The sequence below is a fragment of the Amphibalanus amphitrite genome, unplaced genomic scaffold, assembly GCF_019059575.1.
Source record: "Amphibalanus amphitrite isolate SeventyFive unplaced genomic scaffold, NRLGWU_Aamphi_draft 001751F_arrow, whole genome shotgun sequence".
NCBI lineage: Eukaryota > Metazoa > Arthropoda > Thecostraca > Balanomorpha > Balanidae > Amphibalanus > Amphibalanus amphitrite.
In genome coordinates this window covers 24322-37151 of record NW_024883244.1, presented here as the reverse complement: position 1 = coordinate 37151, position 12830 = coordinate 24322, and the positions used below count along the sequence as shown (strand labels likewise).

Below are 12830 nucleotides of genomic sequence, written 5' to 3'. Positions count from 1 at the left end.
GTCACATACTAATGTCAAATCACATTACGATACATCGATTTCTAAGTACAGACCGCATTCTGTATTCAGCTGTAGTATGCATTCCTAGCTTTTTTCAGGATGACAAGTCGGTTTCTCATACTATCCCTAAAAAGAAACCTTGGCGAAATGTCAGCGCCAAACGCTGTGTGAGGTTCTCATGGAGGGGATGGTCGGGGCTCTCCGCTCGCGCTGCTCAGGATCTCACCTCACCAACGAACCATTCAGTATCTCACCGAGGAGACGCTCGCGCTCACCGATGAGACGTCCGCCTCGTATCCCTCGCGCAGGTTGTAGGTGAGGTCGTGCCGGATGTCGTTGCTGAAGTCCTGCTGGAAGTCCTGGTACAGTTTGAGCACCTCCACCAGTCCCCCGATGTGCAGACACTTGAGGTCACAGTAGGTGAGCGCGCGGACGTCGCTGCTCGACTTGACGACCACATCGCTGCCGTCCTGCAGGTGACGCTGGATGTCGCAGCCCACCAGGTCACCCTTGCCTGTCGCAGGGAGAGGGAAAGGTCAGGGTGGGTCAGTCGCAGCCCGCCATGGGTCACCCGACCCTTGCCTGTCGTGGAGACGGAAAGGGTTAAGGAAGGTCAGGTACAGGATACCATCACGGGATACTTCACTGCACATGATTGACCGTGTTTCGCTTGAAGAGCGATGTCACGTTTCCATCTAAACTGAGCACGTGGATAGGACGCATACCACTGTCATAGTTCTTAAACGGTTATTACCGAGTGGGTAATTCGGACATTCTTGTAGAGGTACTTCCTGCAAAGTTACCTACAAGGAGAATGCCGTTCAATAATTTCATTCCTTTGCCGAGTACCTTGTGTGGCATGAGCTCATAACACGGTGGGCAGTTACGATAAATATTTCACCGTTTGACTGGGCCTGTTTCGGCTGCAGTGGACAGGTCTCAAATGGAACGGCCGGCTGACCTGATGAGGCCCATCGATTGCTGGCTGCACGGACCACCAGGGTCACCTGGGGTTCCGGGGCTGACCGCACAGGGTCGGATGGAGGGCGAGGGAGCCAGCGGAACGAACCAGAGCTAGAGGGGCGGGATCAGCGGGCTCAGATCGTGCCGAACCTAGTAAGGGCGGTGTGGCAGGGACGGTTCTCCAGGCTCCAGCGGCACCGGGGTCGGCCAAATCGACGCAGTTACTAGCGATAGCGAACGGGATCCCAGGGCTTTAAAAGAAATTGAGCCAGGCGCTGAAAGCGGGTGCTATTGTTATCATAGCTGCTGCGTTCTTGACAGAACATTGGAAATTATTTGAAAAAGGAATGCATTGACACATGGGCTCATTGCATTTTAGGCCTAAAAGTAGTTAAATGTGAAATTAAAAAATGCGCAATGCTTGAAGTTTAGTTATGGATTGAGTCTTTCGTTGTTAGCGAAGAATGCACAAATGGCTACCATTTTTCATTTTCAACACAGGTCAACTCACAATTTCTCCTATTCATCCTTCTCTCAACCCTTTCTTTTGCTCTTCTCTTTTTGTCCAACACATCGTTACCTTCTTTCTGCATCTCCTCTTCTCTCGCCCCCTCTTTTCACCTTCTATCCCTCCCGCCCTCCCTCCCTCTCCCTCTCTCTGTCTCTCTCTCTCTCCCTCTCCCTCTCTCTCTCTCTCTCTTTCTCTGCATTCTGAAGACAACTCCGTTCGATTTTTCACACAACTGCTGACGCTGCCTGTCGGCCTAGCCGCCCCTCCCCGTTCCCATCGTCGCATTCTGCAGACAACAGATGCAGAGCCGATTGTGAGAGTGGCAGGCCATGTCCCCAGGCGCTGTGCTCCCCTGAGACCAGGCTGAGACGCCGGGAGGGCGAGCAGAGCCGACGGGGACCCAGCTCGGGGGCGGCCCCTCCCCCGAGATTGACTGAGGGAAGGGATTCCCTGGCGATAATCAGAGGAGACGACCAGGCAGCATGGGCGCTGGGCAATGTCTACCGGATAGAAAAAAGGTTTTTGGCCATTGTGATCAATTGAGCGTCGTAAGGCATCAACAGCGGTAAGGAAGAGATCCAGTTTCCTTAACCCGCGCGGGGCTGGGGTCTCCAGCCGAACGCGCGGGGCTGGGGGGGGGGGGTAAATTTTACCCCCCCCCTGTTATCTCCCGAACTAATGGTCCGATTTGGAAAAATCAAACGCCAATCGAAAGATCTCATCACGAACAACTAAAAACATGTACTTAATTTAAAGTTTGAGGTCAAGGTCAAGGTCAGGTCAAGGGTACAAATTGCAAGTTTCTACAGTATCGGCCTTGCACCGTAGTTGCCGAAGAATGGAGTCATCGACTGAGACTGATTGCCCAAAACGTGTTCTTAGGCTACCAAAACAACATTCGTTGCATACAATACCATTCAGAGGTCAAGGTCAAGGTCAGGTCAGGTCAGGTCAGGTCACCAAAAAACAAAATATAGAAAAGGGCATGTGCGACACATGTTTTATGGGTCATTTTACTCATAGAATTCAATAGGCACACTCAATAAGTGATATAGACCACCTCTGGATGAATTTCAGGTCGAGGTCAGGTCAAGGTCAGGTCAAGTGAGGTCAAATTTTGAAGTTGGTTGTTAAGGCCTAAAAAGGTGTCTATCTGATGCAGTTTTTCACGGCAAATCGAATGGTGCTATTTTTGTTTCCGTACGAGGTCTAGAACTTCCAAAAAATTCATTTTTCAAAATTTTTGTGTGTCGTGACGTCATAAAATCTTGAATAACTCCCACATTTTTGAACCGATTCTTCTAAAAATTAGTATGTAGGTGCACATAGACCACTTCTCTGACATATATTCCGTTTTTTTGATACACTCAAAATTTTTGATTTTATGATCATTTTCCCAAAAAAGTCAGTTTTTTGAAAAAATTTGGGTCAAAATCCAAAATTTTCAAAAAACCGAGATAGCCATTTGATAGACAAAGTAGAATTACGTATAACCTTTTTTGTTACGTCTTGATTCCTTTAAAAGTGAAGATGTTAGCGGCGTTTGAAATTTTGCCGTTTTTGAGGCGAAAATGGCGAACATGACGTCACTAAAACGTCAATTTCTCAAAAATTTTCCGACGGATTTTGCTCAAATTTTCAGGGAACGTGTCAAATTGATGTAAGAAAAGGTACTGAAAGTTTGGCGGCGCTGCGCGCCGCCGTTTTTGAGATATTGCAAAAATTCGCGAGGGGGGATAAAATTTACCCCCCCCCCCAGCCCCGCGCGGGTTAAATCGAACACTTATGGACGAGCCGCCTGCTTTTATGAAACCGAAAAGGACGCTCAAACTGCATCCTACAACAAGCGGGGAATAATACTGACAGTGTAATTGCTAAGCTACCAGTAGCCCAAAACACACTCGCATGGTGCTTTTTCAACGTTACAAAAGCTTCACGAGAGCCTAAACTTTCCTAAAAGTGACCTATGCTATCGCAAGGATTTAGGAGAATTTCTCGCAACTTTCTTCGGTCACGAATTTGAAGCGCCGCTGCTGGGAGACAGGTAGTGCCATTACGGGGCACATGTCCTCTCCAGAGGGAACTTGGCTGGCCGTCTAATTTGTTCGGGAAGAAAAGAGAGCGCCGGCGCTCGCCGCGAAGCAGAGCACCTAATGCCCGAGCCGCAGAAAGGCGCAGAAAACTTTGCCATATGGGAAAGTTGGTAAAAGTTAGTCTGATGAAAGCTAACGCAGGGACCAACTCGAACAAAGTCTAATCAGCTGAGATAGGAAAAACATAATCCTCGATTATTCAATGCAGCATGTCAGTTTTTTTTTTGTGGCGAATGCCTTATGCCACAGACAACGCAAGAGCTGCAGATGACGTTCTTTATTCGTTGAAAAACATGCTGGAAAGTCATGCACAAAGTGTATTTGTGTGCTTACTATGTAATCCCATATCCCTCGCCGGACCTATTTGTTTTCTACATACGCGCCGGCCGAGGGGGGGGGGTTACGACCCCCCCCTCGCCGTTTCGCCCCTGGTGAAGCTAGCGCGTCGCGGAAAAAACGAGCGTGTGCGCCGTTACGAGATGCAGAGATTGGTACCCGATTTTAAGGTTCTAGGTCAACCGGTGACCTCTGAGGTCAGGTCAAGTGCCCCAAGGTACGAGTTTTTGGTGAATAACTTCGGCAAAAAACGGCCGCAGAGCGCCGATTTTGGCAGCATCGTGTTCGCCTCGCTCTGGCGCGTCGAATGGTATACTTTTTGTCCGGGTCAGGTCAACTTGGGGTGTTGACCTCAGGTCAAGGTCAGGTCAGCACCCCCAGGTCACGAAGTTGGTCGAAAGAGGTCATGTCGCATATCATTCGATTCGGCAGGTCTTCCTGAGTCCATTGGTGGCTTTCCCGACTCGCTAGCTCAATTTGATCAAGAGTTATTGACGAAAAACTAATATGACTTTGATGACGTTATAAATGACGTCACGCAAGGTCAACATTGCAAAAGTGACGCATCTAACCTTGCAAGGAGTGCATCAAATCACGATTCTGTGCGCTTGAGATAGTTGGAGATCGTTCCCGGCGCTAGAAGCTCAGTTTTCATTTTTCCCCATTGACTTATAGGTAATGGTGAGGTCACGAAAATGACCTGACCTTATATGACCTTTAGGAAAAATCCGAGATATACAAATTGCGAGACTCATAATGGATATGTGTAAAGTGCCCCAGGGTACCCATAATGGATACTAGATCCTGCAAGTTTCATTTCCCTGTGACATCTCCTCTGGCAGTGAGGGCCTTGCGAAGTTGCGACATCTGAAGACCGTGCAGAGGTTCACTTATGACGTCATAGGTCAGTGACCTGACCTGACCCAAAAATGTGGTTGGTGTCAAAAGATCCGGCTTGAATCAAAGGTTAGGTATGCAAAGTTTTAGCTCTCTATCGCCAGCGTGTTCGGAGCTATTGCGAAAAAAACCTATGGGGGGGGGGCGGCACCCGCTCCCCCCCCCCTCGGCCGGCGAGGGATATACATATGACTGCACTGCACCACTGCACTGTCTACATATAGGACAGAAGGATGACTTTAAAATCGATTTTCTAATTATGTAGTTTGAACTCATAATATCTAACCAAGGCCGTAATTACAGTTTTTGATATTTTCCCGAATGACCTTATATCGGAATTTCCATCTTAGAGACGACTCAGGTGTCTGCTCAGATCCATTTCCTCTCCACCGAACTTTTCCACCCTAACTGCTCTTAAGAGCCAATATCCGCGCGACAGCTCGCGGGCGGGGGCTGAGAGCGGCCTCTGCCCCTGGGGGCGCCGTGGAGGTGGGGGGATGGAGAGGGGGGGGGGGGGCGGTGGAGCCGGGCAGGGTCAGCTGGGTAAAGGAGCGGCCGGTGGCTCCGCCGGGACCGGGCGTCGCCTGCCCGGCCACAATCTGCCCCCGCGAGGCTGACATGGCTTGCTCGTTACGAGAGCGGGCGCACCGGCGTCGGCGGCCGTCACCGGCACAGGGCGTCATCGATCGGTCCCCGCAGGTCCCCGCACCGCCGCCGGTCCTCACTCGGTGCGCTGCTTGCTAGGTGTGTGTGTTTCTAACAAAAATGGGTGCTCTAGATAAATAATTTCGTTGGTTTTATGGCAACGCATTGGAGCTAATTATTGCTTTAGCATTTCGATAACATTAGACTTCAATAAATTTAGATTGTGTTAATGACATCAGTTTTTTTTTGGGGGGGGGGTGGAAAATGCACATGGTCAATAATGGCGACACTATGCTACAATATGCATTTGTCTCACCCACACACGGGCATGGGCTGCGTCCGAGAGCCAACCCCTGTAACGCTGTGCGGCGTATGTCGGGGTCATATGGTGTCCATATGTGACTGAGTGGTCACATTAGCCGTGTCAATACCACGGCGATAACATGTCGACGATAATGGCGCACGTTGGCCGCGCCTGCCTCGAGAGCTGATAAGCACTGCCCACGCCGCGCCCACCTACTGCTTCAACTTGATAACTCCTCAGCATATGGTGGCGACATGTCCTTTCACAATGGTAATGCTTCAATTCTAGTACGGTATAACTTTACTGTATGCACAATATCCCGTATTCAGATGGCAGCTAAAGCTTCCCACACAGTTTCCACCTTCCTTGTCAAACTCCCCCGTCTCACCTAAGATGGCGACGACCATGTCGGTCTGTACGACCTCCATGCTGCCGTTGCAGAGGTAGTAGATGTAGTGCAGCGCGTCTCCGCAGTGCACCAGGTACTCGCCGGGCGCGCAGAAGCTGTCCTTGACGTGCAGCGAGAGCAGCTTCTGGCAGCCGGTGGAGGCGGTGACGAAGATGGGCAGCTGCAGCAGCTCCCGGTGAATGTGCATCGACACGTCGCCGCGCAGCTCCTCCGGAAAGTCGTGCAAAATCTGTGGGAGAAAATGAAATATTAACGAGTTAGTGAGCGGTAAATATTCGAGAACCACCGCAGACATTCATTATTTTCATTTATTTAACATTTATTGATGCATGTTTGTGGTCGTCCTGCTCACGCTTGACCATCAGCCGTCAATCTAAAAATAGGTTTCTCCTGAGCCAATCATCCACTTATGGGTAATTTCCTTCCCTCTGTTTTGAAAGCGAACACGCTATTTGCTATAGCCTTGACCTCATCAAAGCACGGGACTGCACGAGCTGTTCGGTGGACGCGGTCAGCAGCTAACGAACCGGCAGCACGGCCAATGACGAGCTGCGTCATCGATACAGTCGGCCGAGGAAGGAGAATGGAGAACAGGACGACTTATACCTATGTGTTTGTAGAGGAGAGCAGTTACCAGGTTGTAAGTGCATCTGATATTTGTTAAATGTGGAAGTGATGAATGGCTTCGCCTGATGAAAAGAGCAGATCCTAATTATGTACAAAGTGCAATATTCAAAGTTCTGCTAGATGGCTCTACTTATTGCCAAACTTCAAAAGTGTTCACGATTAGGAGTTGGTGGAAGTCCGCTACTTTTAACAAGACGACCACTTGTTGTTATTGAGAGTGGCGTATTTCGAAATATAAATGTGCTTCTAGGAACGGCAAGGTTTTGCCCAACTATCAAGCACCACATTACTCGAAGTGCTGTACGCTAACAGCGACGAAAATGACGGTTCTGTTTTTCGCCTTTATTGATTTTTATATTATATCAAGTGAAATCTATCGACACAAGACACAGCAATGCCATTAATCTGCGTGGGTTATTCGGTTGGTCTGGCTGAGGACAGGATCAGCGGCTTCAAACCGAATAACATTCCAGTAAGCCAGCAAATTGGAAGGTTAATTAGAGGGCCCGGAACAGCACGATAGTAATTGGTAGCTTACAATGACACTAATGCGCTATATGTACATATATTTAGATGAAATAGTTAAACACGTAGCACGTACTGATTCTGAGTGTGGTTGCGATTTATAGGTATGAACTGTGCATGGGCCATTACTACAAAACTATTTGGAATAAGCTTTACTCACAATTAGGAAATTGGAAGCTTTACCGATAAAACAAGACTATTAACCAGCTTTTCCTGGCAAAAGTGTGAATTACTTCTGTGCTTTCAGGATCAAGCGTCGAATTTTGTCCGTCCGTTCACCGGGCGGGCTCGCCGACACATGCTATCCCGCCGGACACCCATGTAATGCGGCGCAGCGTGCTTCAGGCGGTAACGGACCATCGTGGAGGAGCCCGCCAGCCAGCCCTCTTGGCCCGCCATCTTACCTCGCCCATGTCGATCCCGTGGTTGAGCGACCACATAGTCTGAAAGTAGTCCTGTATCCGCTGCTTGAGCTCCTTTGGAACCTGAGGAAGTAGACATTTGAGGGTCGTAAACACAACAAAAACCGAATATCAGCAAACAGAACAACAAAGAAACCAAACTAAAGGAGTATTTATTCAGCAATAGAAATCTAAGTCAAATGAATAAAACACCACGACAAACTTCACGTGGTTATTTAGGTCTTATTTTCCACTGTCATAACATCCTATTATTGCAGCAATCATGCAAATACTGATGCGGCTTTGTGAAATCAAGATTCAACTTACTTGGTAGAGTGTGAGAAAATCCTTCAGGTCATTCCACTTGGAGTCATACAATGAGCGTTTAGCATACATTCTTTGTACTATTGCTGTCACATTTCCGAATACTGCTGCGTGCATCAGAGCTGAAATCAGAGAGAATCATCCAAGTCAAGCTTGTGTTCGCATTTCTCACTAACGCCACTCAGCTGTGCTTTTATTTCTTCGGGATGGACATTGGACAGTAGTTTGTCCTCTTAAGCTGTCCTTATTTTCAGCTCATCAAAACTCCAGCATCAAGCGCAGGCTTCCTATTTCCCCGGCTGGGCCGCAGCCCGCGCTACATATGTACACCTCGAACCGTACCACCCAGCCGCAGCCGTTTGGTAGCCAGCGCTATATCTTTGGCGGCGATTGGTCCTGCCGGAGCAGCGCTACACCTTGAACAGTTGCCGCCCGTCCGTTATTCCGTAGCCCGCGCTATCTTCTTGAATCGTTGTCGCCCAGCGCTACCTATAGCCGGCGCTACACCTTGAACCGTTGTCGCCCAGCGCTACCTATAGCCGGCGCTACACCTTGAACCGTTGCCGGTGAACGCCCGGTTGGACGGCTGGCCTTATTGATCGGCCGGCCGCCGGTCTCGGCTCGGCAAATCTCCCCCTCCGGGCGACTCTCCGGGCGACTCTCCAGGCGACTCCCCGTCCCTGATCCGCTCACGGCTGTCGTCACAGCTGTACTCGCTAAGCCCCGACAAGGTAAACAGGGACTGGTCCGCGCACAGTGGGGGAGAGATTTGCCGACGCTTCGCTCGCCCAGGAGCTGCCTGCGTCGGTGGCTCGCAGAGGAGAAAGGCACCGATGTAGCCGGTCGGGGCTTTCTTCCGCTAGTTAGTCCCGCAGTAGGCTGATCATTTCCCCATAAATATGCCATCATATGCAAGTGAATAAGCCAGCTATAGTTTTCTTAAACTTGCTCTGGATTTGGACACATAACGCCATAGGCATGATTTATTAGATCTCTGCCCCATAGAATTGGAATGTCTGGCGTTAGTATCATCGCCGACATATTGCATTCCTACCCAGTTTCAGGATATCAGAACCGGAAAACTTACAACAACGCTGCCATTATTGGAAGTTTTCAGGCTGACAACTCAGCTATGGAATGTGTTCAATTTTTAAAGAAGAAACGGGATAATAGGAAACCAAACCAGTGTCGCTTTTATTCGAAAACAGAAGCTCAGAGGACCTAACGTCAAACCCCACCATATCTGGACAAAATATTTCTTTCCACCTCTTAGTCAGGAAGCATTATCACTTTCAAGGACACTAATGCACTTTGCATTTCTCGTCGACGAGCCCGACAGCTATCGACCGTCCGCCTGCAGTCGGACTGAAACCACCACCAAATGTGACGTCTGCCGTCCCACCTGCCGGGCGCTGGACACGATTCACGCCGGTCCAGGCCGGCGGCGGGGCCGCCCCGGGGAGCGGCAGCGGCGTGGTTACGCCGCCGTCACCGGAGACAACGCGAGAGCAGCTCCGGGAGCGGCCCGACGCCGACATGAATTTTACATCAAAGCCCGACCGGCGCGATGGCGGTGTTCATTATTTCATGGTAATGCAGCTCCGATGGACAGGTCGCAGGCCCGGTGGTGAGTACTGCTGATGTGATACTAGTCAGTAAAAGGTTAGCGCTGCATAACACATCACGGTGCTCTGCTGTGTGACACCGCTGGGGGCGAGAGAGACCTATGTAGGAATTACTGATTCCTGGAGATTTGCCAGAGTGTGGAAGGGGGCAGCGTTCGCCTTTACATGTGGAACTGTAAAGGAACTACTGTGATTTGAATTCGATGCGATTGGTAATATTCGATATACCATGATGATATTGTCCATCAAACCGACAGACAGAAGTTTTCATAAATTGCATACAAAACGTATGCGCAACAGGAGCAAAGTAATTGTAAAACAACGTCAATCTGACCGTTTAGCTTCTGTTTAGCCGAACAAGCGCTCTGAGTAACGACATTTAACGGCCAGTTAGCAGCTGAGACGGCCAATTACCGCCATCACACCGCGTTAAGCGCTGTCGGCTTTGGTAATTATCACAGAGACCTCACCGGGCTGCTCGGCGCTCAGCGCTTTTAAAGCTTGCCAAAAATTATTATTTTCATATATGCACATGCAAGGATGACTAAGCACCTCGAGAATAAAAAGGATAAAACTAAAATTTCTGGAAATGCTCTTGAACTTTTCACAAAATATCAACATATCAAAGACATTTCTTTCTTTTTTCGATTAAATGTAGTATCATGATACCAATGAAATTACTTTTAACATTCAACACATCTAAAAAGCATAAGTAGTCCTCTGGCACGTTCATCTCGGCCCTTCTCAGTGCGTCATCTCACCTCCGACCAGCATCACGACGACGCTGAAGATTTTCTCCGTGTTGGTGTTGGCACTGACGTTGCCGAAGCCGACGCTGGTCAGGCTGGTGCAGGTGAAGTAGAGAGCCGTGATGTACGACATCTCCGTGGTCACATTGTCCACAGGCAGGTGGAGACGCTCCGCCAGCTGCGGTATCCAGCCTGGCGAGACAGCGACAGCAGGAGAGTCACGAGCTAGAAAGACTCCGATGGTTTCAAGACGGGCCCGTCAGAACGGGCCCGTCACCCAACGCGTCTGGGGTACGAGTTTTGATAGAATATATGTAGATAAGAAAATGGGCGGCAACACTAGGAACATGAGTTGCTTTGGAAATGGGTCGCTACCGGACTTTGGTCAAAGCTAATGAAATCCCATCTCAATGTACGAACATTCAGTTCGAATACTGATGCGCCGCTCTTCGGATTTACAGCATGAGACCAGAATCTCTTATGACCGTATGTACTGTGAATAAGAATTCAGCGTGATGCTTTGTACTTCCTTTATACTAGTAAGTGCTTGACAGCCTTAGCATTGCCAAGCTCAGAAGTTCTTATGTAATTTTAATGGCTTGTTGCTGGTTGATGTTATAGCTGCAGACACTAAATTGGTATTCGTCGCCAGAAGAAATGTTTCTAAAAGTGTGCCAGAAAATTGCCCAGTCAGCAGTACCGCTAGCTAAACGAATATCGCAATATTTACAGGGAAGCGTAAACAGATACCACATATTTATTTATCTTTTGCCCAGTAATGCTTTGCCTTTTTAAGGAAATAAAGAAAGGAATTATTTCACAAAACCAAATTCCATTCACTTTCGATAGCGTTATTGTCAATCAAGCGCAGCCTCATTTCGCTTCCTGTTCATCTATTGGCCTTCACAGAACCCAGCTTCAATCAATACGTCCATGGTCCAGATTGCTGATGACCCTGAACTTTCCGAATTTTATCTCTAATCGATCTCGGTCCCCGCCCGCTGGCGGTGATAAAATGTCGTCATAAACCCCGCAGAATGCATATATGCAATATGCACCATTAATGCACGCAATATGCCCATTGCCTATAACATAGTGGAAGCACGGCTGGTGTTATTTGGCGTTGTTTACTGCCGCTGCGCGAATCATAGCGCCAGAACGGACGATCAAATGTCATTCAGCTGATGACCTGAGCAGTCCATATGAGCATGCTCCGCGCGTGTGCGTAATTCCCAACAATCCTCCTTTGTGGGCGGCCTGCTCTGTGAGTCAGTCGGAAGCAGAGGTGAATTGAGGCAGTCCCTGGCACGAGCAGAGGGAGCTCATCGTAGCGAGAACGGAGGCATATCAAGACTCCTTGACGAGAGCGAGACAATTTAACAAACGAATTTACATGATTAGAGGCAAATTTGGACTCATCGTGTCCGAAGCGGAGACATGTCGAAGTTTCAGTGGCGTACTTTGAGACAAACCATCGGAATACCTGAGACATATCGAGACCGTCAGCTTGGCGACCGTCAGAGGCGCGGCGACCCACCCCGTAGGACTCCAATAAGTCGGCAATGCGAGGCGTCTGTCAATATCTGAACCGAGCCAGTCTCGCTAATTACAGACAGCTAAGCGACGAACCGCATTCTGTATCCGCATCGTGACAGAAAATGTCGCGGGAGCTTCTGAGATCGGAATTTAATCCTGCAGAGCATGAAATCCTGTCGGATTTCGATTTGTTCTTGTTAGAAGGTTACCAGGCAGAACAGACTTTCAAAGAAAAACGTTCAAAGGTCACTCAAAGGTGCAGCGAATGATTGTTGTGACAGCCTTTGCTTGCTTCAGCCGACTGATTCAGTAGAACTATTGACTGATGAGATACTAGATGAAGATTTAAACACCGGTATTGATTGAGAGAATAACAGGAAAGACAGATGTTTTTTTTTTGATGCGTTATGGGTAACATTGCACGCTGCTTCATGCTGAAAAGTAGTTTGCATGCAAATCATGATCTCATTTCTAGATTGTGTTTGTTTGTTAAGCATCTATGGTAGCTTTCTACATTACATTCTAGATGTTTTCAATTTCTCATTACCACTCAAACCAGCCTGCGCAATCGGCCGAAACTATGTGCCCTCATTTTGTCGCGGTTCACGTGACCACCGGGCCAAATGGGGCTAGAGCTCACGTTATCGCTCGAGCGGCACCTGAAGTTTACCACGGTCGATTTACTCTCTGCTCAGGCCGTGAAAATGACCTCTGCTGAAAAGCGTCTCCCACCAGTGGTGTCTGAACTAATGGGAAAAGTTGTGTGAGGCCGGCCATGGGCTGTCCCCATGAGTCTCGATGACCTACGGTCGGCGCAGTGGAAAACGGTGTGGGACTGTGCTTTGCTGCCGGAGACAGCGGCAGGGAAAAGGCCGCCTCAGTACT

The 12830-nt window shown here is 48.9% G+C and overlaps 1 protein-coding gene across 1 annotated transcript in view; it reads right to left on the bottom strand.

The window, feature by feature from the left end:
• The window catches only part of LOC122374984 (potassium voltage-gated channel subfamily H member 8-like), a gene marked incomplete at its 5' end in the record, with an annotated part of 45363 nt that overhangs the window by 8356 nt on the left and 24177 nt on the right, over positions 1 to 12830 (bottom strand). The window contains 5 exons of the mRNA XM_043354109.1: positions 255 to 514; positions 6138 to 6387; positions 7715 to 7795; positions 8039 to 8157; positions 10422 to 10601. Coding sequence (XP_043210044.1) covers positions 255 to 514; positions 6138 to 6387; positions 7715 to 7795; positions 8039 to 8157; positions 10422 to 10601 — 890 coding nt within the window. The remainder of the gene's footprint in view (positions 1 to 254; positions 515 to 6137; positions 6388 to 7714; positions 7796 to 8038; positions 8158 to 10421; positions 10602 to 12830) is intronic.